Genomic DNA, 27,980 nt, shown 5'->3' on the forward strand with positions numbered 1-27,980 from the left:
AAAAGAAGACCCGCTGAAAAAGCAAGAGTTTCATCGTGTAACACCACTTCGTGAAACTTGTTTCGCAGCGCGCCGTTACACATGGCCTGCGAACGCAGACGTATTTCCGGCTGTCGCTTCTCTCCGCCAAAAAAATCAAGTTTCAGCTAAAAGTTTCAACGTGTATTTTAACGCCGGCTTTACTGGCTGCCTCTCTGAGCCCGTCACGCATGTGGGCTCATCACGCAGGAAAGTTGGCTCGTCACGCACGTAGGCACGTCATGCCCGTCGACTGGGTTACATAATTATAAGAAGGCACCATGTTTGTCACAGTAGGTTAGTAGGCCGGCGTTTATTACAAACTGAACTGCTTTGGGGGCGGTTAAAGGCGTACAAGGGGATCGGAGCATGGCGTTCCTCTCGATATTAATAAAAAGATCTTTAACACCTTATACCAGTGTTATAAATTCTATTTCCCCCTATTTTATTTAACTGCACAGAGGTAGTGGCAAACACGAAAGCCTTGCCTCTTTTGTCCACTACGCACTAGTCCACTACGCACTACTCCCTAGAAGGTAAAATCATTCAATAAATTGCTCTGCATGTTTAATTTTTCTTACTATAAAATATATTGTATTTCGTTCGAATAAGTGTGAATAAAATTGAATTAAATTGAATTGAATTATCTTTTGGGAGGCCGAGGTTTTCAATTCATTTTGTCTCGTTAGTCCGAGCGAGTAGCATTTTTATTTTTCTAGTCGATTCTAGCGATCAGCAATTCTATCAATGCCAATTACTTAATTTCGGTTGAATCGTGGTGATTTATCTGGAAGATTGAAAACAAACAACATCATGAATCCAATGTAGTGCGATACAAAGAAATGGCGTCATACCCCCGGGGTCACCCAACCCCGTTCCCAGGGTCCTCTCTCTTACTCACTCGAGAGAGAGAGGACCCTGGGAACGAAGTTGCCACACCACTTTATCTCGTAGGGGACATAATGAGCTATCTTATTATGGTAAAACTAAAATATTATAACCGAGGAATGACCCCCTTAGGGGTTCCATCCCCTTGAGATACCACGGTCGAGGGAATAAATTTATTCGCCGAGGCTAACCTTGCAAAGCCCAGTACAACAGACAAGGGCAATCACTGGTCAAACATTGAATTATTTTAAATACAGCCACACCACACCCTTACTGCCCCTTATTTCTTCACGGGTCAAAATCGGATCAAGATCAGCCTTGCAGATGTTTCAGTTACTCAAAATCAGAGACGCCAACATATTTCTTTTCACGGAAAAAGACAAGTCGAACGTTCAACAATCCCCCTCCACCCCACTGAGTTACCTTAAGGTCTGGATCCCCCACTGTGATTATCTGGATATTTTTGGCTTAAAACTGCATGGCCTTTTTTAGTTTAGTTTTGACCCAAGATAACGCATGTACTCGTTTTCAGTACACTCGCCTTGTACCCAGTTACACGTTATTGTATTTTTATTCTTGCTACTGTTGACGTTGTTTCATGAACAGGGGCAAATGTTAAAATCTAACTGGAATTCTTCTTTGTAGTTGTTGCTGTCCACGCCAGTTCAATCCATGTTTTTGGTGGTCATCTTTCTGTAGCTGGTATGTGCGTCTCTTGGGGCGCTTCTTCGGTTGGTTTGGTGAAGGAATAGCAAAGCACCCACTGATAACCATCTCGTTCTGTCTCGTGTTTGTCAGCGTCTGCTCCGTGGGGTTTGTCTGGTTCAAATCAGAGAGCAGAACAGTGAAGCTTTTCATTCCACAGAACAGCCGGGCTATAGATGACCTAAACACCGCCGAGAAGTACTTCCGACTAAAGAACCGAGAAGAGAACATCCTCTTAGTGGCCACCTCTGATCATCCCAATGTTCTTGCCCCTGATTGTCTGCGACAGGCCCTCAAGGTTCATCATGCGGTGATGGAATTGGAATCCTATTCTGACTTTTGTGTCCCGCTAAAAGGCTCCAAAGCAAACTCCGTGGAAGACTGTATGATGATCAGTCCTCTGGAATTTCTACAGTTCGAAGAGAGCAATCTGAACGGTAAAACCTTAAAACAGATCCAAAACGAAATCAACAGAGCGTATAACAACAGCGGAAAGTTGATGCGTAACGGGCGTCCATTCTGGTACAACTTCAACCGTATGTTTGGCAGCGCTGTCAGAAAAGATGGAAGAATCACTGAAGCGAAAGCCCTGCAGATGGTGTATCTTCTGCGCGATCCAAGCGCCGAAGACATGAACGAAAAAGTTCTCGAGTTGGAGAAGGGGTTTATTGATAAAGTGTCCTCGTTAGTCGATAGTCTTTCATGCTTTGAAGTCCACTATTCCAGCGAAAGGAGCATGGATGACGCTATCGCTGAAAGCAGTGGCTCTGACATCACAAAGGTGTCGATAACTTTCACTCTAATGATCACCTTCGCTTGCGTAATGCTCGGCAAGTTTCTTAATCCACTGACCGGACACTCTTTGCTCGCAAATGCAGGCGTGTTCGCAGTGGCGCTTGGGATACTAGCCGGCTTTGGTCTGGCCATGTGGTGTCGTGTCCCCTTTGTCAGTATGGTGGGTGTGTTACCCTTCTTAGTCCTTGGAATCGGCATCGATGACATGTTTATCATGGTGGATGAGCTTGATCGGCAGCCACGTGAGATGTCAAAAACGAAGATCATCAAAGCAGTGATGGCGCGTTCAGGAGCTACAGTTACCATGACGACTGTGACAGACTTGGTTGCATTCGCGGTTAGCACGTCGACGCAATTTGCAGCTATCAGGTATGTCAAAATTATGGTGTTATTAACGTTTTTAATCTGTCGTGCTACCCAGATTCGGCAAATTAGTTCTGTCTTCCTGTCTGTTGTTGTCTATTTGTTTATAATGAAAATTTGACGTGAAAATTTAATTTGTAGTTTCACAATAATTTGTAGCATCTAAGGACCTGTTTAAACGGTTTCAAAATTTGCTTCAACATGCCGTCAACTTTTTGTTGAACCAAATATCGGGGGCGTTTGAACAGGTCGTTTAATTTTGTTGAAAGTAGAAGTGTTGAAATCTTGTTGAAAGCGTGTTGAATCAAACTTAAATTCGTTTAAACTTTCATTCAACATCTAAACAACATTTCCTTTGAGAATGACATATTATTCTAGAAAGTGACGCAGGCATACTAGGACAAAAGAAATCCGAGTGCTCCTATCAGGAGTCGAAACTAAGACCTTCCGATTACTAGTTCGGATGTTCTACCACTGAGCTACAGGAGACTCGTGGGAGCTAAGGCCATTAAACTAGGTTCATGGGACAAACATCCTGCATACTACTAGGATTTGAATGTCGAACGTGTGGTATATGAAATAAACGTGAGGTTTCTCATTCATTCACCATCACATTTATTTCATATACCACACGTTCGACATTCAAATCCTAGCAGTATGCAGGATGTTTGTCCCATGAACCTAGCTGAATGGCCTTAGCTCCCACGAGTCTCCTGTAGCTCTGTGTTAGGGCATTCGAACTAGGAATCGGAAGGTCTTAAGTTCGACTCCTGATAGGAGCACTCGGATTTCTTTTGTCCGAGTATGCCATCGTCACTTTCTAGAATAATACATTGTGCTCATTCATCCACCAGGCTGGAAATATACCCTCACATATAATTCATTTATTTAAATAAATGATGATGATGATGATGATGATGATGATGATGATGATGATGATGATGATGATCATGATGATGATCATGATCATGATCATGAAAATGTTGAATGGTGTTGAAGCCCTTTGAACACTTCGTTCAACATTTGCCCAACATCCGTTTAACTTTTGTTGAACGAATGGTGGTCAAATGTATACAGGCCTTAAGGTTTTGATTCAGACCAGATAAAACTATACTTACACTGGAACACTTACGAACCTCAAATTGTAGCATCAACAAATAAAGTGTTCCTTTAGGAACTAACTTGACTCCATTTTTATTTAGGTATTTCTGTATCTACGCCGCGCTGACGGTCACTTTATCCTTTCTCATGATCATCACATTCTTCGTGGCCATTATGACGTATGACGTGAAGCGAATAAAATCAGGTCGCCGAGACTGCTTACCATTCTGCCAAGCACCGCCGCCCAAGAAGGACGCGCCAGCCTGGGACGAACCTCGTCCGCAGATGTCGAATCGCTTTATGGAAGCCTGGGCCAAATTTTTGACGTTTCCTGCAATAAAAGTTATTGTCGTGGGTTTTTCTCTGGTGTTCGTCGCAGCTGGAATATACGCAATCTTTAAAGTAGACGAAAGTTTCGATAGAAGGATCCTAGCTAAAGATGGTTCTTACTTTCAACGATTTCTGTCCGCTGAGGAAAAACACTTCGAACTATCCCTGGAAGTGAGCATCGTTGAGTCTGGGAACATTGATTATGGAACAAACTTCACACAGGGAGAAATCAGGAAGCTCTCAAGCATCGTCACCAACAACCCATACTACAGGAACCGCTCACTGTCTTGGATGGAGGCCTTTCATCAGTTTTCCAAAAAAACAAACACGAACATCACCGGTGCAGCATTTTTGCCAGTGTTGAAAGCATTTCTCGGGGTTCCAGAATTTTCTTATTTCGCTCAAGACCTGAAATTTTCTGAAGACGGCGAGACGTTAGAGGCTTCGCGTGTTCTTGGTTTCATGAAAAACAGTGGCAGTTCGACGTTCCACAAGAATGCAATGCTAACACTTCGCCATGACATTACGGACAACTCCAGACTCGATGCCTTCCCCATCACTCGACCATTCATCTTCTTTGAACAGTACGCGATTAATAGGCGTGAGACCATAAGGAACCTCTTAATAGCGGCCCTAGCGGTGTTACTCGTCACGAGCCCCTTTCTTGTGGACTGCACAGTGACGATCCTTGTGGCACTCAACTTTGTGGCCCTGATATGCGAGCTGTTTGGCCTGATGGTTATCTGGGATGTGTCTCTGAACTCCGTGTCAATGATCACTCTTGTAATGGCTATTGGCTTTGCAGTTGATTACAGTGCACACATTGCGCATGCGTATGTGGCGTCAAACGAAGCAACAGTTAATGATCGAATGATAGATGCCGTGAGCACACTGGGTGCGAGTGTTTTCATGGGAGGTAAGTAAGGTTGCTACTGAGACTGCTCGAATATTGAAACACTGGCCATCTGCGAAAAGCACTAAAGGAAATATTTCATCGAGTGGTGATTTATTCCACTACAACTTCTAAAATTAAAGCACCTTAAATGACTCGAGAATTGAGCAAAAGGACAAAACGACTGAATTGTGTGGTCGGGGCATGCCAAGACAAAGTGTCGAAATAACTCAAAGCAGTCTTAAAAATGCCTTAAGCCTCATCGTCAAACCGAGGACACTAATATGAAGATGGTGCGTGACAGAGTGATCAATCTCATAAGTGACCATAGCACCTACGTTCATGAAATCCCTTAAACTCTCGGTCAAGTAGTGTACATCGAGTCCGTCTCGTCGTCGATCGCCCTTGGAGTTTGCCATCCTAAGTTCCCCCATTTAGAAACTATACTGCGTGTGCAACCGTGAATATGAAAAATTTTATGTTGATACAGTGTAATGCAATACCGTGCACCGATTGGATGCTAGACCCACCGAGTTAATGGAAACTCGTGACCAGTTTGGACATTTATTATAGGTTCGATTCATAATCGAGCTTAAAAGTCTCCCCATTTGAAGTCAATTGAAGACAAGTTTCATCTTGCAGTCATACAACATTTTTTTTTCTTCAGCCATCCTGTTGCGCAATTTCACTAATGCTTAAATAACACTTTTTTCTTGCAGGATTCAGTACTTTCCTTGGGATGATCGTACTAGCCTTCGCATCCTCCGAAATATTCCGAATATTTTTCCGAATGTTTCTCGGCATCGTCGGGTTTGGCCTTCTTCACGGCTTGTGTATAATGCCTGTTTATCTGTCCTTGCTGTGTTGGAGACCTGCTATTATCAGAAAGCCCTCGAATACAGTCCGCACAAAGAGACTGGATACAGACCAGAACGGGGAAGAAAGAGGGAAGGACACGTGGGTTTTAAGGCGGATTGGAGCTGAAGACCACATCTCCTGCGTGATAGCATTTGCCACCGAGGGTGAGGGCACAATAACGGATAGACTTGAAAACTCAAAAGAGGCTAACGTGTAAGTTAAAGTTTGATGCCGGAAATTCTACTGAGTTACCTTACGCCATGGGATCACATGCGCATGTGCATGCGCAAGCAATGTCATGGGATCCCCTGGCATGGTAACGAGGTAGAATTACAGTCTTGTAAACTCACAGGTACTTTAATGCGATAAACTTGCAGGCTTGGATACGTGTGCAGTCAGAACAGTAATACCTTTAAACGATGGCTTGTACCATGATTCAGAAAAACCGATTAACACGGTAGTGTTGCTCTGCAGTGATATCTTTGAACGGTTGTACACTTGAGTGATTGTACAGTGATACGGTTTGTGCAGTTTCAAAACTATAAAACGAAAGCAAAGTAAAATCTATAAACGAGCAAGAAAATTAAAAGAGAACGAAATTGGCAAAACGACTAAACATTTAGCAAAATAACGTTCACCTGTGTTCTATCCGGTAACAAAAATTAGCGATGGAAAAACAGTTCGCGCTTCGGTTAACTTAGGGAAGTGGTCAAAACTACTATACTCAAACAGGACCCACCAAAACACAAAATAGATGGTGGTCTCTGCCTGCACCTCCTTCCACAACCTCAAAGGATGGTGTATTTATTTCATAGCCACCCCTCTATCTGGCAGTAAAAAATTACAATAAGATTCAAACCTCACTTTCCTTGTTTATTTAGCAGTGCTGACTCTTGCTAATAAAATTTTGTAGGTAATGTTCATGAGATAGGTAGTGTCTTTGATAATCCCCCTACCCCAGACAAGGTGATTCTTCTTCGAACAAACTTATTACTTGTCCGTAAAAAGCACATGGTTTTAGGCTCACCCGCCTTGCTTCACAGGTAGCGTTCTTCAGATGGCGCGAAAACGCCTCAGTGGTCCGATAAATGTTGAGTTGTTTCTGACTTAGTTTGATTATTACCTTTGCTTCCACGCGTTGGTTGATCTTGGATAAAAACACGTACAAACAAACAGAGAACCGAAATAAGAAATTGTCTATTGTTTAATAACGTAATTCTGTGATTTTGGTTTCTTAAAGTATATTCCCACTGAACAAGCAAGGGGAGGGGGGTGGCATGTTTCGTTTTCATATACCCTATTTACTCGAATAAGCGCCACGGCGCCTATTTAATTTTTCGTGTCTCCTGTGCGGCGTTTATTCGAGGGCGGCGCTTATTAAAAGGCTCACACCACAAAACAAAAACATTTTGATTGTACAAGCAAACGCTGACAATAGGCCATTTTACAGTTGTGTGCTAAGTGACCTGGTCTTGAATTGGAAGCGAGGCTGGGGTTGACCTTGTTTTGATACAGACCTCACTGCTTTTCATATGAAGATCATGCTGTTCTTATGCTAACTAGTTAGCTTTTACATATGAAAAGCAGTGAGGTCTGTATCAAAACAAGGTCAACCCCAGCCTCGCTTCCAATTCAAGACCAGGTCACTTAGCACACAACTGTAAAATGGGCTATTTCGTTACTGCAACACTTACAGGGAAGAGAAAGAGGGAGGTTGGGCTTGTCGTACCGGCGAAGTTTACAGCGGCCCTCACGCAAGAACTGAAGAACGCGATCATTTTGAAGAGAGAACTGAATAAAAGAGCATTAAGATATACTCACTTTCAACTGAAAACATCACTATTGATGAAAATAAATTCCCATTGCTGGCTTAGAACCACATTACAGCGATTACAGTGTATTTTTATCATCTTATGGAAATACTCAAATAAGCGCCGCACCAGAGCTGCGGCGCTTATTCGAGGGCGGCGCTTGTTAACCATTCCGCTCCATGTGTGGCGCTTAATCGAGGGAGGCGCTTATTTGGGGGCGGCGCTTATTCGAGTAAATACGGTATTTATTTTATATAAGTAAAGTAAATTAATATATTTAACGTCAATAACAAGGGGAGTGCTTGCGCAATCTGCCGAGCCAGAGGTAATATTTGACGCTAATTAAACTGGTCACCTCATGGCCCTACGATTCCCACATAGTCATAAACCGCGCAAAAATACCTTTGAATTAGTTGGTATTGTCCTTAAGAAATAAGAGTTTCTCGGACTATTCCGAGTATGCGTATAAGCAATAGGAGGCACCGTTGTTAACGCTAACATGGACACCTTATCTGTCGGCAGAATACAGGATGAATTAAACAGAAAGCAACTTTTATTTATGATCTATTTATAACATGTTTACCGCAGCCCGTCAGATTTCCAAAGCCAAAAACTGATCATAAATATCTAAGGCCTAACTTGAGCTGTAGTGGCGGCACCAATGTAACATTTATTTGTATATAACAGGCATCCATGAATTTAACTTGTCTTGCCTGTCTAAATATTTGGCATGTAAAATAAAAATAAACAACCTGGCGATCCGAGGAAACTAAAAATTATAAAAGCGGTTAATTCCTTGGGCCTCTTTAAAAGGGGTATTTGACAACAAATATGTAAAAACAAACCTATAAACTATAAACAGAAACTAGGCATTTTGGGACATTTTTTAGTTTTAAAAACATGTATCGGATACACCGTGTCATTTATTTTTAGGTTTGAAAACATGTTTCAGATGTTTTAGATATGGTATATCCGAAACATATTTTAAAAACTCAAAAATGTCGTAGTTTTCTTAAATGCCTAATATATGTAGTAATACAAACAATCACTTATTGTAACTGGCTCTAAAACTAAATAAGGAGTATTTTTTGTGTTTTGTAGACATTTTCCCACACTTGTGGCAAAGTAAAACAAGTCGCACGTAGAAGGATAAGCTTTCATTGCTGTCTTGAGTTTTTCAAAGTAACTCCCTTGTGGCTGTTCATGACAGATCACGAACAGGAGATTTCTAAGGCATGAAAGTTTGATCATGAGGGAATTTTAGTGCAAATAAGTTTTCTAGAATAGAAATCAAGAGTGATTGATCTTATTGTTTTACTGTAAATCTCGATTTATATTTACTGAAATGAAGCGTTTTACTTCATGATTGCCTTGTTTTGTTGTTGTTGATGTTGTTGTTGTTGTTGTAAGAATAAAAGTATGAAGCTACTTCGTCATTTGACTCTTCTTTTAAATGTAGGCGAAGTAAAACCTTTGTCTCAAATTTCTGCAAGGCTGATCGGACTGGGTAGAAAACTTAACACGACGGGGACATGATAGAGACCAAACCGAGAATCAACAGAACGCGGCAACCGCGGGACAGCTGTTTCGAGCTGGTTGGCTCTCGTCAGCACGGTGTAGCACAGCAAAAAGTAGAACAACCAAGGCGAGTCGGGTGGTCAACCCTTTAGTTGGGGACACAGAAAATAGCCGGAAAAATGCGCTATGATACCAACACATCCGCCTTACCTCTTTGAAAGCCTGAATCCAAGATCGAGTGAGACACTCGGTGTTCCCTATATACGGTATTCCCTGGATGCCGGCTGAAGTGCATTATACCATTTTGTCTTGGGTGCTGAGATCCCTAGGTTCAATTTCTTTTCTTATAAACGGTACGCGATGAGAGTAGTCATCAAATGTCGTGACCTGAGGGGGAGGGGGTGGGGCACTCGATGAGGTTTTGGATAGGTATGTGCCACGCAGGTCTTCAAATTTGGACCCAGTTTTAAAGAGGCTCGCGGCAGTTTTTCTGGACTTAGGGTAAAAGTTTTGAAATTACCATCCCGCATAGAAGATAAACTTCGATATCCTTCATTCTACATCACCATTTCAACATACAGTCGAACCTCCCGTAAGCGACCACCCATAATGTCAAGGATATGTGGTCGCTTACGGGAGGTGGTCGTTTACCAGAGGTCAGACCACAGGGAGTCTAAATTTCGGGCAATTTACATATGGTAATTGCGGAAGACAAACCCTTTTGCCAGTGCTTATCGAAACCCAAAGTAATAACTTTTCTTTAGACTGCCTGATTTAGGAGCAAACAGTAGACGACATTTTTGCAATGTTACATTGCAAGCGTACAACGTCTACAACTTTCGCTTTTGTTTGTTTGTTACAATCCAGTTGGCGTTCTTTATCGCCACAATTTTTCTGTTGAGTAATACAAGGTTGAGAGAGTCATCACAGGTCATGACATGCATGCTATTTACAAGATAAGAGAGTTTATTTCCTACAAGGGAGTCAACCTGATTAAAGTTTATTTCAGTGTACACTATAGTGCATGTGTATGTTATCAATTGTTTCAATGCTAAGCTATTTCGGGAGACACTTCCGGTAGCTCCGGCTGTGAGATTTTAACACGGCGTCCGCTGTAATTGTGTGGGCCAATATGTTACAGCGACACATTTTGCAATTTCGGCCCGTGAGAGAAACAGCACATTAGATTGTGTGTCAAGTGGTCGCCTACGGGAGGTTAAAAACAATTGAAAATTTTCAACCATCATCTCTAAAAGTGGTCGCTTACGAGAGGTGGTCGCCTACGAGAGGTTCCATCTATAGCGATTTGACTTGAAAACTTTTGGTATTTTGGAAAAGTGGTCGCTAATGAGAGGTGGTCGCTTACGAGAGGTGGTCGCAAAGGAGGGGGTTCGGCTGTATGATCAAAGTTAATTTTCCCATCGGTTTCCAAGCAACAGCTATTACCATAGCAACGGAAGCGCATAGCCTCTCATTTTAAACATCGTCGATTATATCGAAATCTAGTCAGACACGTTACGACAAAACTTTACGGATTTAAACTACTCAATCTAGACAACTTTGAGGCAAAATTAGAAAAACATCTGTAAGAGCTAATGAATCAATTTTTACAGGGTGGTTTTGTTTATTTCCCGTTTTTTCACCAATATCTCTGGCAAAATAAAACTTGACACTTTGTCTTTCCTGTTAAAAGGTCTTTTCTCATAGCCAAGCATTCTAAATGTATATCACAAACAAGATGCCCCAGTAATGGCATTTACACGGATTCCCCATTGTATCCTTAGGAGATTTTTAAAAGCTATCCTCCCTTCGCAATTGAAATAATTGAACGGTTTTATTCAGAGAGACTGCGTGCTATTTTATCGTTGTGTTACTGGGAATCATACCGGAAATTACTCTGCAATAACGTCATGACCCCTTTGAAACTGGTCTGGCTTCCTTCGCGTTTAATCATTTGATCTGTTTGTGAAAGCGTAATTTCTTCGCTGTTAACTCTCTCAATTTCCACCGTTTAAACTGTTGAGTACTACTTAGAAGTTATTATTTCGATTTACCGCTTGAAAAAGCTTTGTTTTCTTTCTGAGAACGGCAGATCAGATTCTTAAATTCATACATGTGGCCGCCATTGAACGAAAACAACTTTTCCAAACTGATTTGCTTTGACGTCACACAGGAAGAGACAAGTGGGTCCCCTCCCTCGTGATATACGTGCCGATAATGGATTTTGATTGGGCCGTTTTTGTTCAAGACAATCAGAACAATAAATCCCTTCTGGGAGAGGGCAGAATTTAATCTAGGTTTAATGAATAAATCAAATAATGATTTGACGTCACACAAGAAGGGATGAGTGGGTCCCCTCTCTCGTGATATGTGCCTAAATAATAGATTTTGATTGGGCCGCTTCTGTTGAAGACAATCAGAACAATACATCCTTGCTAGGGGAGGACAGAGTTTAATGCATAAATTAATGTGCAGATTTGTGGCTACGATGAAGGAAAAAAAGATACCCGACCCAAACCTAGACACGGCCTGCCCTGCGGGCATTCCGAGTAAATAGTTTCAGGAATGTTGTTAACCTCAAATCCCAAAGGTTTCTACTTCCGTGTAGCAACAACTCGCCAGCTGTTTTGATCGCCGAATAACAACACCAATTTTGCATTGCGACTTTTGTTTTCGATATTCGCTTGATGGCACATCACATTTCTTTGATATTAAAAGTTAAGCAAATGACAGCCACGAACTTTCGCTTCGTACTACATCGAGCAGACTGCTTCCACAGCCGGAAACTGGTACATGTTCCTCAATTGCAATTGCTTTCTCATTCGTTCGATCTGAAAATGATTTAGCGTATGCTTTTATTTTTGGGAGTAAAATATATGCAACATTCTGATCAGTCATTTCAACTTCCTCCTCGAGGCAGTCACGTTCGCTGTCAAGAAACTCATAAATATTCCGGTATCGCTATTCAGCCGTCCAATAACACCCAACCCATTTTAGTGTTTACTTCGCTGTACATCACATTTTCGTCTGTGGAAATTGCTCATTCTGCCTCAATCTCGTTTGTCTCAAATATAAGCTGTATAACCATCAGGTAACTTCATTGATCACTAAGGCGTTATACTGAAAGACCTGAAAAGACTAAACTTTGGGTTCTGTTTCTTAAAACGGTTTCAACATTTGAAACGCATAAGAATGACAACTACAGGCAAGAATCCGCCTGATGAGACAGCGAATAAGGACAGTGAAAGGTATCTATAAATTCTAAAGCTTTTATTCCTTTGTTTACGACTGATATTGTATAAATTATAGTTTAATTACAAGTAGCTTTGATAGCGTTTTACTACCCTATTACAAGTTGTAAAGTTTTAGTCACGTGTCAAATTGAAATTAGAGTCAATCCGTGATAGGTTATTAAATAGCAAGGCGACACGGACCCGAAAGAGAATCCGGATACGCTGGCTAGCATGCGACTTAAAGTTTCAATTCAAAATGACTTTTGTCCGCTCGAGTTGAACTCTAAACAACAGTGAACTGAAGCAGCGTTTAGAAACAAATAGAGGTCAGTCTTTCCACGAATTATCTCTACTATATAAATTTGGAAGAGACCAAATTTTGGCAATATTAAAAGCCGCCGTTACACGTTGAAACTCTTAGCTGAAACTTGCCGGTGTGTAAAGTGACATTTCAGCAAACGTTGCACTGTGTTACATTGTCGGTTTCGTAAAATTTTTTCGAACTTCCGTTGCGAGGCAAGTCTCACGAAAAGTAGAACCGCTTTCTACTTCTGCAACAACTCGCAACGGTCGCAGTGGTGAAAAAACAAGAGTTTCACCGTGTAACACCACTTCGTGAAACTTGTTTCGCAGCGCTGTTGCACATAAGTTTTCTGAGCTCGTCACGCACGAAAGTTCGCCGGCTCGTCACGCACATAGACGCGTCATGCACGTCGACTGGGTTCCATAAAATCACGAGCCATAATCCCTGCTCCTGTTAAAATATTAGAAGGCACCATGTAAGTTAAGCAGGCGTTTATTACAAACTGAACTGCTTTGAGGGCGGTTAGAGGCGTACAAGAGGATCGGAGACTGGCGTTCCCCTGGACTTTTATAGAAAGATCTTTAGCACCTTAGATTTTGGGAGGCCAAGGTTTTTAGTTCATACCCTGATATTTTAGGTTGACGTAAGACCGGGCGTAAGTATTTTTATTTTTCTAGTCGATTCTAGCAATCAGCAATTCTATCAATACAATTCACTTAATTTCGGTTCAATCGTGGTTATTTATCTGGAAGATTTAAAACAAACAACATGATGAATCCAATGTGGTGCGATACAAATAAATGGCGTCATACGACAACAACGTCGCCATGCAATTACACCTCCAACCTCGTTCCCAGGGTCCTCTCTCTTACTCACTTGAGAGAGAGAGGAGAACGTTAGAAACGAAGTTGCCACACCACTTTATCTTGTAGAGGACACAATGAGCTATCTTCTGATGATAAAACAATTAACATTAAAATCAAGAGACTATAGTTTCTTGTTAAGATATTGTATGGGAGGAAAAAAACACCCTGGGGGTATCCACCCCCTTGCTATACCACGGTCGAGGGAATAAATTTATTCGCCGAGGCTAACCTTGCAAAGACCACTATAACAGACAAGAGCAATGGGTAGCTCTATCTTGGTGTAGACAACAATAATCGGCTGGTCAAACATTGAATTTTTATTTTAAATACAGCCACACCCCTCCTGCCCCTCACTTCTCTGACGGATCAAAATCGATCGGCCCCAAGTTCAGCCTTGCAGTTATTTCAATTACTCAAAATCAGAGGCGCTAACATATCCTCCCTTCGCAATTGAAATAATTGAACGGTTTTATTCAGAGAGACTGCGTGATATTTTATCGTTGTGTTACTGGGAATCATACCGGAAATTACTCTGCAATAACGTCATGACCCCTTTGAAACTGGTCTGGCTTCCTTCGCGTTTAATCATTTGATCTGTTTGTGAAAGCGTAATTTCTTCGCTGTTAACTCTCTCAATTTCCACCGTTTAAACTGCTGAGTACTACTTAGAAGCTATTATTTCGATTTACCGCTTGAAAAAGCTTTGTTTTCTTTCTGAGAACGGCAGATCAGATTCTTAAATTCATACATGTGGCCGCCATTGAACGAAAACAACTTTTCCAAACTGATTTGCTTTGACGTCACACAGGAAGAGACAAGTGGGTCCCTTCCCTCGTGATATACGTGCCGATAATGGATTTTGATTGGGCCGTTTTTGTTCAAGACAATTAGAACAAGAAATCCTTTCTGGGAGAGGGCAGAATTTAATCTAGGTTTAATGAATAAATCAACTGATTATGATTTGACGTCACACAAGAAGGGATGAGTGGGTCCCCTCTCTCTAGCCTGCGTCGCAGACAGTCTATACAATCCCTCGTATAGTCCGTCGAGTTCTCTATAGGTCTTGAGTGACAAGTCCGGCTGCAACGCAGGCTACCTCTCTCGTGACATGTGCCTGAATAATAGATTTTGATTGGGCCGCTTCTGATGAAGACAATCAGGACAATACATCTTTAATAGGGGAGAACAGAGTTTAATGCATAAATTGATGTGCAGATTTGTGGCTACGATGAAAGATACCCGACCCAAACTTAGACACGGCCTGCCCTGCGGGCATTCCGCGTAAATAGTTTCAGGAATGTTAACCTCAAATCCTAAAGGTTTCTACTTCCGTGTAGCAACAGCTCGCAGGCTGTTTTGATCCCCGAATAACAACACCAATTTTGCATTGCAACTTTTGTTTTCGATATTCCCTTTATGGCACATCACATTTCTTTGATATTAAAAGTTAAACAAATGACAGCTACGAACTCTCGCTTCACACTACATCGGAGCAGACTGCTTCCACAGCCAGAAACTCAGTGGTACATGTCCCTTCAATTGCAATTGCTTTCTCATTCGTTCGATCTGAAAATGATTTAGCGTATGCTTTTATTTTTGGGAGTAAAATATATGCAACATTCTGATCAGTCATTTCAACTTCCTCCTCGAGGCAGTCACGTTCGCTGTCAAGAAACTGATAAATATTCCGGTATCGCTATTCAGCCGTCCAATAACACCCAACCCATTTTAGTGTTTACTTCGCTGTATATCACATTTTCGTCTGTGGAAATTGCTCATTCTGCCTCAATCTCGTTTGTCTCAAATATAACCTGTGTAAGCATCAGGTAACTTCATTGATTACTCAGGCGTTGTACTGAAAGACCTGAAAAGACTAAACTTTGGGTTCTGTTCCCTAAAACCGTTTCAACATTTGAAACGCATAAGAATGACAACTACAGGCAAGAATCCGACTGATGAGACAGCGAATATGGACAGCGAAAGGTATCTACTATAAATTTTATAGCTTTTATTCCTTTGTTTACGACTGATATTGTATAAATTATAGTTTAATTACAAGTAGCTTTAATAGCGTTTTACTACCCTACTACAAGTTGTAAAGTTTTAGTCACGAGTCCAAATTGAAATTAGAGTCAATCCGTGATAGGTTATTAAATAGCACGGCGACTCGGACCCGAAAGAGAATTCGGATACGCTGGCTAGCATGCGACTTAAAGTTTCAATTCAAAATGACTTTTGTCCGATCGAGTTGAACTCTGAACAACGGCGAACTGAAGCAGCGTTTAGAAACAAATAGAGGTCAGTCCTTCCACCTAGGATTATCTCCAATTTGGAAAAGACCAAATTTTGGCAATATAAACAGCGCCACCGTTACACGTTGAAACTTTTAGCTGAAACTTGTGTGCAACGGCGCTGCGAAAGTGACGTTTCAACAAGCAAGTGAAACTTTTTCGAACTTCCGTTGCGAGACAAGTTTCACGAAAAGTAGAACCGCTTTCTACTTCTGCAACAACTCGCAACGGTCGCAGTGGTGAAAAAAAACAAGAGTTTCGCCGTGTAACACCACTTCGTGAAACTTGTTTCGCAGCGCTGTTGTACATAAGTTTTCTGAGCTCGTCACGCACGAAAGTTGGCTCGTCACGCACATAGACGCGTCATGCACGTCGCCTGGGTTACATAAAATCAGGAGCCATAACCTCTGATTATGGCTCCAGTCAAGGTGGCTGGTACCAGCTTTCAGCTTTTTGACAGTTTATGACTTTGAAAGAATAGGACAAAAAGATAAACCAAGGCCATTGTAACACTTTTGTAGGGTTGAATTATATAATTTATAGTTGACCAAAATTAAGGGACGGACCATTAGAAAAGTGATGGGGGGGGGGGGGGGGGTGGGGGATTTTCAGTCTGCAGGAATTTTTTTTTATGCTCAGTGCTTGTGCAGGAATTTTTTTTTCAGTTGATACCCTCTGCACGAATTTTTTTTTTTTGTTGTTGTTTTCCAGAAAAAAAAAATTAAATAAAGGATTTTTAAAAAAAAGTTGTACTTTGTGGGCTTGGAATGATTACCTTTAACCCCTGAGACAATATCTAAAAATTACAGCATAATGGTCAAAACTAAACAAAAACAACGAAACCTAGTATCTAGTGCTGGTAGTAAAATCAGCCTCATACTTAAATAAAAGACTGGTCATCATTTTAAAATAATTTAAATCAAATTTCATGTACTGTCTGTTTATTGATTGTTTACTTTTTAACACATTTTAATAAGAATTGATTCAAAATTTTTCAAAACTGTTGGCGCCAAGAAATCTTATGAAATATTTCATAACAAACACTTCAAGTAGTATATAATCTCAACTTACTTAAAATTTAAAAGTCAAATTCATGGTGGGATTGTTAATGTTTTTGCTTAATATTACATGGATACTCTTTTGCTACAGACACAGTCCCCTTTCATTTTATACACGATAGAGTATCATTAGCACAGTGAAATGTTGATTCTTACTTTATATCACAATGATTAAAATGCAAATGATATTTTTTGTATATGATCAGACTTATATGTATGATCTTGCTTCTTTTAAATATATTTTTGTAGAATGTTTCATTTATGTGTTGGTGCTACTATTACTAGAATTTGCCTCTTTAACACTTTCGTTATAACATGATGCTGATGAATGAAACTATTCAATTCTTTCCACGTGTGCCTTTCTCATACACACTGTATTTTCACTAAACATACATAAAGGATACATTTACTGCAAAAGCTTCTCATAGATGTAAATGCAGTGTGAAAGGAGGAAGCCTTGTGGGGTGCATGGTTTCCCTGTACATTTTTGCAGTCCCTTCCCTCTTGTGTTCCTCTCCCACAGTCCATCATAATGATGCCAAACTCCATTGACCATCACTGCGCCTCTATAGTGCCCGCCACTCCAAAATGTTAACCCAAAGAGATGGTACCTGTTTGGTAAAATTGAAATATTCAAAATTATGATTGTTCAAACTTAATAACTTGATATGTAGTACCCTGCAATACATGAACCACTGAGGTAATACTATACTTTAAAAAGGGAAAGATGAGACCCACCTTTCACATGAGATTTCCACACAGTCTGGGAGCTGGCTACATTCTGTCAAGATCCCTTGACGAGCAAAGATGTCCACTGACATCAAAAGGAATGGTGGGAAAGATTTTGCACCTCTCTGAAATTCTCTTCTGCTGTTGGCTCGCTGCCCACCACAGTAGGATTGAATGGTTTCCCTTTGATCAATATGAGAGAATATCATGCACATGTAAATATATGGGATATAAAAATTAACGTAATAGGCCATTTTTCGCTACATTAAAATTCGGCTCGGTAGCGATGCCTAGTGGAAACAAACAAAAAGCCCAATTTTAATAATTAAAGCGAAAGTGGCCTATTGAAAAAGTTATTGCCATCCCTATAATACTTAATTATCAAAACTGGGTCATCATTTCAAGCCAGGGCTTCTTCAGGTTCCAACATCGTTGTACAACATTTCACATTAGCACTGAAAAACAGTAGAAGTGTCTGCATTTAAGGGCAATGTTTTTAAAGCACTACATCAGATCTACTTGTATGTGTTTTTCAAATACTTGTTTTATTATAGTGCCAGCAAAATAAATAATTCAAAACCGTTGCAGGGGATTAAACTTCTGCAAGAAATAGTTACAGTTCAACATGTGTGTACACATCTGTGTCCACAATCTTCTTTCCTACATTTCAGTTGTCAAATCGATCCTAGTAATAATAATAATAATAACTTTATTAATGTGTCTGTCGTTCTGGTTGTACACCGGGAATAAAACTTATTGGGGACACCTACGTTTTTTTTGTCTTTCTACTGTAATTAAACTCCCCATAAGACGGACAACTCTCTAAGTCGGACAACGGACACTTTAAATATTAAACAACCGTCAACGGATAACTTTACGTTGGGGGTTTAGTGAAAAACGCCTCAAACAGGAATGTATGTGCTGAAAATGAAAGCAATTAAATTAAGAATTATGGAAACAAACTTCTTTTTTGTAGATAACTAAATACGTTGAGAATATTAAGGGCCTTGAGGGTTTCAAACCTGACGTACAAAAAAACAATCCATTTTCCAATATTGATTCTGTCTCAGTTCGTAGTTTCAACGACTTCAGACGGACGTAATACAGCCGCGTGTAGTCATTATGCATCGGTTTAGCTTGTTATCTCAGTATTACTGGTGTCACCTTAATACCTCTACTTTTTATAAGCCCGAAACCTCTCTAAGCCAGACAGTTGGAGTCGGTCCCGACGATGTGCGTCTTTTTAATAGAAAGGGTTCACCGTACTATATTCAAAGCAAATTTGTCCTACATCCTGATTTTTGCAGTAAAAGCTTTAAACATAAATTATTTTAAAACTATGTCGATTATTGACCGCCTTAATCCTTCAGTAAACAGCAAGTCATTCACAAGATACAAAGTACTTTCGATCACCAGATCACAAAGCACTTTGTGCGGTTTTAATTTGCCTACAGAGCACTTTGTGGTATTGACAATGAGCCACAGAGCATTTTGTGGTGAATAAAGTGAACACTTGTCCTTCAATCTAGATGCTCCTACAAGCGTTTTTAAAAGAGGACTTCTTGAAAATGACTCAGTTTTTTAAATTTTGTAACCATAAAGCACTCTGTGGCCCAACGAATAAAACTATAAAGCGCTTTATGGATAAGCAGATATGCTGGAAGCGTTTTACTGACAAAATCGTTTTTCTTCAAAACTAATTGACCTATTGCTCGTGATTATTGGGTTTACTACCAGTTACAAACACAAAACAAAATACTGAGTTGTAGTAAGGGAAAATTCCAGCCACGCCACAAAATGTGAGGTTGGTTTGTTGTTCATACAAAACAAACTTCCACAAAAAAATTTAGATTTTCAAAACATTAAAAAGGCCATTTTGGGGCATTCTGGAAGAAATTTTTTTGTCATTAAAACCCTAAAAGGTATTTTCTATAATAATTCCTTAATCTCCTTCTGCAAGAATTTTTTTTTCTTCCGTCTCGGCTTGCAAGAATTTTTTTTTCAGGCATTTTGGCTTGCACGAATTTTTTTTTTTGTATTTTCCCCACCCCCCCCCCCCCATCACTTTTCTAATGGTCCGTCCCTAAGTATTATTTCGGTACTGACAGTTTCCATGGCAACGTTTTCAAAGGATTTTTTAGACCTATTTTTTAGCTTGTGGCACCAATAATTAACACGGTGACCCCCTGGTTTTTTTTTTTAGTGATATCTTTTGGCATTTTGAAAAGGAAAATGCACAATAATTTAAAAAAAAATTCTACGGAACGGATTTTTTGTAAATTGGGAAAAAAGACAGTTTTTACGCAGTCAAAATTTCCTTCCATAGAATTTTTTAATTTTTTTTTCTGATGTTTCCTCTCAATAATAATATCATAATGAAACAATAAAAAGAGGGGGTCACCGGACTCGTTTTCAAGTAAAAGCCTTCGTGAGTTTAGTAATTTCCACGCGCGTCTTCGCGCTTTCAAAATCTGGATTCTATAAGATCAATAGTTGCTCATGATCTGTTCTAACTACCGCTGATTGTTGCGTGTGCTCGTGCGGGCAGCTTCTCCTAGGAGAGTTTCGGAGTCAGTTGATCTGCTGTTTTCAGTTGTTTACTGCTTAGAAGATTACTTACAGCCGTTAAAGCCTCCTGGACTCACTTTGAAGGATTTCCTCACAACGTTTGGCTAGATTAGCCATGTTTTTGTCAAATAGCATCAAGCGAAAGTTTGAAATGGACTGCTTGCAAAACACGTGTCAGTGACCGTGTCAGTCGGTGTTTCAGCAAAATGTCGAGATTGCCAGACTTCTAAATTGTACAATGCTGAGCTTTTTTATGTGAGACTTTTTCGGGTATTTGTCCTTATTCTTCGTGGTTGTTTTCGTCGAAGTGTACAACGATGGCGGCCAACATTCTCTTCGTCCGTGTGACTCGCGGTGTCCTCGCTGATGAAGCAGATGAAGTTGTCGGTGGATTAGGCAGCATGGCGAGCAGTGCCAGTCAGTTATAAATGACATGTTGTGTAAAGTTTGTGAAGGTCGTCGTAAGAGTGACCGTTGAGGACAAAAAGTACAAACTATAGTATGTGGCCAAGACGATCAAGCGGTTCCCCATTTTATATAAAACATTTTGCGAGTCCTTGAAGCTCCGTCACGATCAATCGCTAGTTTTGCCGTTCAAACTTAACTTTGAACACCAGAAACAATTTGTCTTGAACAAAAGGAATTAATTAAGGTCATACTAGTAGATACAGTCTCGGATATAGGCGAATTTCGTTTAAAACAGGACAAAAGTAACGTAGCAGGAAAAAAGCCGCGCCGCCAGATTTGTTTTGATTTTTAGTCTGGCTATCGCGTGTCTTTCGCGCGTGACGCACGATAGTCAGACCTGCTCCCCGCGCGAGGAAACTGGTACCAGCCAACTTAAATATTAGAAGGCACCATGTAAGTTAAGTAGGCGTTTATTACAAACTAAACTGCTTTGGGGGCGGTTAGAGGCGTACAAGAGGATCGGAGACTGGCGTTCCCCTCGACTTTAATAGAAAGATCTTTTAAAACACCTTAGATTTTGGGAGGCTAAGGTTTTCAGTTTATTTTGTCTCGGACCCTGATACTTTCGCTTGACGTAAGTCCGGGCATAAGTATTTTTATTTTTCTAGTCGATTCTAGCAATCAGCAATTCTATCAATGCCACTTACTTAATTTCGGTTCAATCGTGGTGATTTATCTGGAAGATTTAAAACAAACAACATGATGAATCCAATGTGGTGCGATACAAATAAATGGCGTCATTCGACAACATCGTCTGCACGCAATCACACCTCCAACCTCATTCCCAGGGCCCTCACTCTTACTCACTTGAGAGAGAGGACGTTGGGAACGAAGTTGCCACACCACTTTATCTTGTAGAGGACACAATGAGCTATCTACTGATGATAAAACAATTAACATTAAAATCAAGAGACTATAGTCTCTTGTTAAAATATTGTAACTGGGGAAAAAAACACCCTGGGGGTATCCACCTCCTTGCGATACCACGGTCGAGGGAATAAATTTATTCGCCGAGGCTAACCTTGCAAAGACCACTATAACAGACAAGAGCAATGGGTAGCTCTATTTTGGTGTAGACAACAACAATCGGCTGGTCAAACATTGAATTTTTATTTTAAATACAGCCACACCCCTTCTGCCTCTCACTTCTCTGACGGATCAAAATCGGCCCCAAGATCAGCCTTGCAGTTATTTCAGTTACTCAAAATCAGAGGCGCCAACATATTTCTTTTCACGAAAAGAATCAAGTCGAACGTGCAACAATGCCCCTCCCTCCCCCCGCCTAGTTACCTGAAGGTCTGGATCCTTAACTGTGATTATCTGGATATTTTTGGTTGAAAACTGCATGGCATTATTAAGTTAATTTTTGACCCAAGATAACGCATGTCTTCGTTTTCAGTACACTTGCCTTGTACCCAGTTACCCCCGGGGGAGGGGGGGGGGGTACTTGGGTTCAGTTTTGCTGGGTATGTGCCGCTGGCCTCTCAGAGCCCCTGCCCCATTATAGTCTTTTTTGTGGCCAGTTATAGACCCCACCTTAGTCACTTTTGGGAAAATGTAATTTTCGCCATCCCAACTAAGTCACTTTCTATTTATGCATCTACTTTGTTCTGGACCGGTGGTTGTGTGCTATTGTGCAACTGGTTGATATTGAAGTTGTGGTTTCAAGAATGGAATGTAATGCGAGGTGATTGTTACATTTAAAAAACAACAACTTTCTGACCTATTTAACCGAGACCATTTTAAATCCCTACGTAATAGAATTTTCTTACCCCAAAAATCCGAAAATGTGCGACCCCATTCTAGTAACTCTATTGAAAATGCAACCCCATTATAGTCAATCCAGTCGTGAAAATGCGACCCCATCCAGTGGCACATCCCCATTAGCCTCTTATAAAGAAGTACTCCCCCCCCCCTGGGCCAGTTACAGGTTGTTGTATTTTTATTCTTGCTACTGTTGACGTTGTTTCATGAACAGGGGGAAATGCTAAAATGTAACTGGAATTCTTCTTTATAGTTGTTGCTGTCCACGCCAGTTCAATCTATGTTTTTGGTGGTCATCATTCTGTAGCTGGTATGTGCGTCTTTTGGGGCGCTTCTTCGGTTGGTTTGGTAAAGGAATAGCGAAGCACCCACTGATAACCATCTCCTTGTGTCTCGTGTTTGTCAGCGTCTGCTCCGTAGGGTTTGTCTGGTTCAAATCAGAAAGCAGAACAGTGAAGCTTTTCATTCCACAGAACAGCCAGGCTATAGATGACCTAAACACCGCTGAGAAGTACTTCCGACTAAAGAACCGAGAAGAGAACATCCTCTTAGTGGCCACCTCTGGTCATCCCAATGTTCTTGCCCCTGATTGTCTGCGACAGGCCCTCAAGGCTCATCATGCGGTGATGGAATTGGAATCCTATTCTGACTTCTGCGTCCCGCTAAAAGGCCCCAAAGCAAACTCCGTGGAAGACTGTATGATGATCAGTCCTCTGGAATTTCTGCAGTTCAATGAGAGCAATCTGAATGGTAAAACCTTGATACAGGTCCAGAACGAAATCAACAGAGCGTATAACAACAGCGGAATGCTGATGCGTAACGGGCGTCCATTCTGGTACAACTTCAATCGTATGTTTGGCAGCGCGGTCCGAAAAGATGGAAGAATCGCTGAGGCAAAAGCCCTGCAGATGGTGTACCTCATGCGCGATCCAAGCGACGAAGACATGAACGAAAAAGTTCTCGAGTTGGAGAAGGCATTTATTGATAAAGTATCCTCGTTAGTCGATAGTCTTTCATGCTTTGAAGTCCACTATTCCAGCGAAAGGAGCATGGACGACGCTATCGCCGAAAGCAGTGGTTCTGACATCACAAAGGTGTCGATAACGTTCACTCTAATGATCACCTTCGCTTGCGTAATGCTTGGCAAGTTTCTTAATCCACTGACTGGACACTCTTTGCTCGCAAACGCAGGCGTGTTCGCAGTGGCGCTTGGGATACTAGCCGGCTTTGGTCTGGCCATGTGGTGTCGTGTCCCCTTTGTCAGTATGGTGGGTGTGTTACCCTACTTAGTCCTTGGAATCGGCATCGATGACATGTTTATCATAGTGGATGAGCTTGATCGGCAGCCACGTGAGATACCAAAAATCAAGACCATTGTCAAAACAGTGATGGCGCGTTCAGGAGCTACGATTACCATGACGACTGTGACAGACTTGGTTGCATTCGCGGTTAGCACGTCGACGCAATTTGCAGCTATCAGGTATGTCAAAACTATGGTGTTATTAACGTTTTTAATCTGTCGTGTTACCTAGATTCGGCAAATTAGTTCTGTCTTCCTACCTATTGTTCTCTATTTGTTTAAAATGAAAATTTGACGTGAAAATGTAATTTGTAGTTTCACAATAATTTGTAGCATCTAAAGGCCTGTTTAAACGGTTTCAACATTTGCTTCAACATGCCGTCAACACTTTGTTGAACCAAATATCGGGGGACGTTTGAACAGGTCGTTTAACATTGTTGAAAGAAGAAGTGTGCTGAAAGCTTGTGGAAAGTGTGTTGAATCAAATTTAAATTGGTTTAAATTTTCATTCAACATCCATACAACATTTCCTTTGTTCTCGAAAACGTTGAATGGTGTTGAAACCGTTTGGACGCTCCGTTCAACATTAGTCCAACATTTGCCCAACATACTTTCAACTTTTGTTGAACGAATGGCGATCAAATGTTGGAGCCGTTTATACGGGCCTTAAGGTTTTGATTCAAACCAGATAAAACTATACTTACACTGGAACACTTATGAACCTCAAATTGTAGCATCATCAAACATTGGGACCTCGTAAAGCGTTCCTTTAGGAACTAACTCGACTCCGTTTTTATTTAGGTATTTCTGTATCTACGCCGCGCTGACGGTCACTTTATCCTTTCTCATGATCATCACTTTTTTCGTGGCCATTATGACGTACGACGTGAAGCGAATAAAATCAGCTCGCCGAGACTGCTTACCATTCTGCCAAGCACCGCCGCCCAAGAAGGGCGCGCCCGCCTCGAACGAGCCTCTTTCGCAGATGTGGAATCGCTTTAAAGTTATGGAAACCTGGGGCACATTTTTGACGTATCCTGTAATAAAAGTCATTGTTGTGAGTTTTTCTTTGGTATTCGTTGCAGCTGGAATATACGCAATCTTTAAAGTAGACGAAAGTTTCGATAGAAGGATCCTAGCTAAGGATGGTTCTTATTTTCAACAATTTTTGTCCGCTGAGGAAAAACACTTCGAACTATCCCTGGAAGTGAGCATCGTTGAGTCTGGGAACATTGATTATGGAACAAACTTCACCCAGGGAGAAATCAGGAAGCTCTCAAGCATCGTCACCAACAACCCATATTACAGGAACCGCTCACTGTCTTGGATGGAGGCCTTTCATCAGTTTTCCAAAAAAACAAACACGAGCATAAACGGTGCAGCATTTTTGCCAGTGTTGAAAGCATTTATCAGTATTCCAGAATTTTCTTATTTCGCTCAAGACCTGAAATTTTCTGAAGACGGCGAGACGTTAGAGGCTTCGCGTGTTCTTGGTTTCATGAAAAACAGTGGCAGTTCCACGTTCCACAAGAATGCAATGCTAACACTTCGCCATGACATCACGGAGAACTCCAGACTCGATGCCTTCCCCATTACTCGACCTTTCATCTTCTTTGAACAGTACGCGATTAACAGGCGAGAGACCATAAGGAACCTCTTAATAGCGGCCCTAGCGGTGTTACTCGTCACGAGCCCCTTTCTGGTGGACTGCACAGTGACGATCCTTGTGGCGCTCAACTTTGTGGCCCTGATATGCGAGCTGTTTGGCCTGATGGTTATCTGGGATGTCTCTCTGAACTCTGTGTCAATGATAACTCTTGTAATGGCTATTGGATTTGCAGTTGATTACAGTGCACACATTGCGCATGCGTTTGTGACGTCAAACAAGGCAACAGTTAATGAGCAAATGAAAGATGCCGTGAGCACACTGGGCGCGAGTGTTTTCATGGGAGGTAAGTCAGGTTGCTACTAAGACTGCTCGAATATTGAAACACTTGCCATCCGCGAAAAGCAGTTAAGAAAATATTTCCATTGAGTGGTGATTTATTCAACTAATGAACTTCTAAAATTAAAACCACCTTAAGTGACTCGAGAATTGAGCAAAAGCCGGACAAAACGACTGAATTGTGTGGTCAGGGCATGCCGAGACAAAGTGTCGAAATATTTCAAAGCAGTCTCCAAAATGCCTCAAGCCTCATCATCAAACCGAGGACACTAATATGAAGACGGTGCGTGACAGAGTGATCAATCTCATGAGTGATCATACCATTAATTAAATATCACCTGTCTTCATGAAATCCCTTTAAACTCTCGGTTAGAAGATATTGTTTATCGAGTCCGTCTCGTCTTCGACCGCCCTTGGAGTTTGCCATCCTACGTTCCCCCATTTAAGAAACTATACTAAATGCGTGTGTAATCGTGAATATGAAAACACTAAATTTATGTTGATACAGTGTAATGCAATACCGTGCACCGATTGAATTCTAGACCCACCGAGTTAATGGAAACTCATGACCAGTTTGGACATTTATTATAAGTTCGATTCACAATCGACCTTAAAACTTTCTCCATTTGAAGTCAATTGAAGACAAGTTGCATTTTGCAGTCATACAACATTTTTTTCCTCAGCCATCCTGTTGCGAAATTTCACTGATGCCTAATTAACGCTTTTTTCTTGCAGGATTCAGTACTTTCCTTGGGATGATCGTACTAGCCTTCGCATCCTCCGAAATATTCCGAATATTTTTCCGAATGTTTCTCGGCATCGTCGGGTTTGGCCTTCTTCACGGCTTGTGTATAATGCCTGTTTATCTGTCCTTGCTGTGTTGGAGACCCGCTATTATCAGAAAGCCAGAGAGACTTAATAGAGACCAGAATGAGGACGCAAGAGGGAAGGACACGTGGGTGCTTGTGCGGGCTGGAGCTGAAGACCACTTCCACAGTGTAATAGAGGGTGACACCGAGGATGAAGGCATAATAAGGGATAGACTTGAAAAATCAAAGGAGACTCGCCTGTAAGTTGAAGTTTGATGGAAATTCTACCGAGTTACCTTATGCCATGGGATCACATGCGCATGCGCATGCAATCTCATGGGATCTCCTGGCATGGTAACGAGGTAGAATCACAGTCTTGTAAACTCACAGGTACTTTAATGCGATAAACTTGCAGGCTTGGATACGCGTGCAGTCAGAACAGTAATACCTTTAAACGATGGCTTGTACGATGATTCAGAAAAACCGATTAAGGCGGGGGTTCACCTGAAAGCCGTTTTCACGCCGCTTAAAATCGGTCAAATAGAAATATCTTGTTTGCATTTCAAGCAATACAAAAACCCTCCATTCATAACACAAATCAATGATTTGGGGTGTTTTATGAATTTTTGGGTGATTTTTAGGTATATTTGGAAGGAAATAATTTTTCTTGAAGGATTGGTAAAATTAAAAGAAATAAGAAATGTTGAAGATTTAGTGAAGTTTTAAAATTAGAATTTGTAGTTAATAGTTAATAGACGGATACCAAGTTAGTCCACTAGCAACCTGGGGTGCTCTTGCGTGGTTATCGACTGTCTGTTAATGTTCCAAAAATCATTTTCTTTCTTCTATCCATTCTTAAAACCTCTTCAAATTTCACTCAAATTCAGGTAGAGCCCCACCTTAACACGGTAGTATTGCTCTGCAGTGATATCTTTGAACGGTTGTACACTTGAGTGATTGTACAGTGATACGGTTTGTGCATTTACGTGTGCGGTTTCAAAACTATAAAACGAAAGCAAAATAAAATCTATAAACGCGCGAGAAAATTAAAAGAGGACGAAATTAGTAAAACGACTAAACAATTAGCAATATAACGTTTACCTGTGTTCTATCCGGTAACAAAAATTAGCGATGGAAAAACAGTTCGCGCTTCGATAAACTTAGGGAAGTGGTCAAAATTAAACTACTATACTCGAACAGGACCCACCAAAACACAAAATAAATAGATGGGGGTCTCTGCCTGCACCCACCTTCCTCAACCTCAAAGAATGGTGTCTTTATTACGTAGCCACCCCTCTATCCAGCAGTAAAAAATGACAATGAGATTCAAACCTCACTTTTCTTGTTTATCTAGCAATGCTGACTC

At 41.0% G+C, this 27,980-nt stretch overlaps 3 protein-coding genes and 1 long non-coding RNA gene across 5 annotated transcripts in view; 2 read left to right on the forward strand and 2 right to left on the reverse strand.

Annotated features, from left to right (window-relative positions):
• Positions 1-6,395, forward strand: part of LOC146457624 (patched domain-containing protein 3-like) — a 12,220-nt gene extending 5,825 nt beyond the window's left edge. Inside the window, exons 2-4 of the mRNA XM_085091683.1 lie at positions 1,552-2,775; positions 3,972-5,116; positions 5,812-6,395. Of these exons, the coding sequence (XP_084947809.1) occupies positions 1,552-2,775; positions 3,972-5,116; positions 5,812-6,167 (2,725 nt within the window). The 3' untranslated portion in view covers positions 6,168-6,395. The remainder of the gene's footprint in view (positions 1-1,551; positions 2,776-3,971; positions 5,117-5,811) is intronic.
• LOC146457625 (uncharacterized) lies at positions 6,263-27,980 on the reverse strand. Its single transcript, XR_014858420.1, has 2 exons — positions 27,861-27,980; positions 6,263-6,724 (listed from the first exon to the last, which is right to left on the reverse strand). It is a non-coding gene; the product is annotated as an uncharacterized LOC146457625 (long non-coding RNA).
• On the forward strand, positions 12,016-27,038 carry LOC146457626 (patched domain-containing protein 3-like). Of its 2 annotated transcripts, none has more exons than XM_085091685.1 (4): positions 12,016-12,527; positions 22,814-24,040; positions 24,662-25,812; positions 26,541-27,038. In XM_085091685.1, the coding sequence occupies exons 1-4, from the start codon at positions 12,472-12,474 to the stop codon at positions 26,876-26,878; spliced, it is 2,772 nt and encodes a 923-aa protein (XP_084947811.1). In that variant the 5' UTR covers positions 12,016-12,471; the 3' UTR covers positions 26,879-27,038. The 2 variants fall into 2 exon arrangements, with proteins under 2 accessions (XP_084947811.1, XP_084947810.1); XM_085091684.1 differs by lacking the exon at positions 12,016-12,527 and adding an exon at positions 15,408-15,665.
• Positions 16,629-18,077, reverse strand: LOC146457627 (uncharacterized). Its single transcript, XM_085091669.1, has 2 exons — positions 17,770-18,077; positions 16,629-17,642 (listed from the first exon to the last, which is right to left on the reverse strand). The coding sequence occupies exons 1-2, from the start codon at positions 18,012-18,014 to the stop codon at positions 17,438-17,440; spliced, it is 450 nt and encodes a 149-aa protein (XP_084947795.1). The 5' UTR covers positions 18,015-18,077; the 3' UTR covers positions 16,629-17,437.

Source organism: Pavona decussata, unplaced genomic scaffold, assembly GCF_977016875.1.
Source record: "Pavona decussata unplaced genomic scaffold, jaPavDecu1.1 SCAFFOLD_238, whole genome shotgun sequence".
Classification (NCBI taxonomy): domain Eukaryota; kingdom Metazoa; phylum Cnidaria; class Anthozoa; order Scleractinia; family Agariciidae; genus Pavona; species Pavona decussata.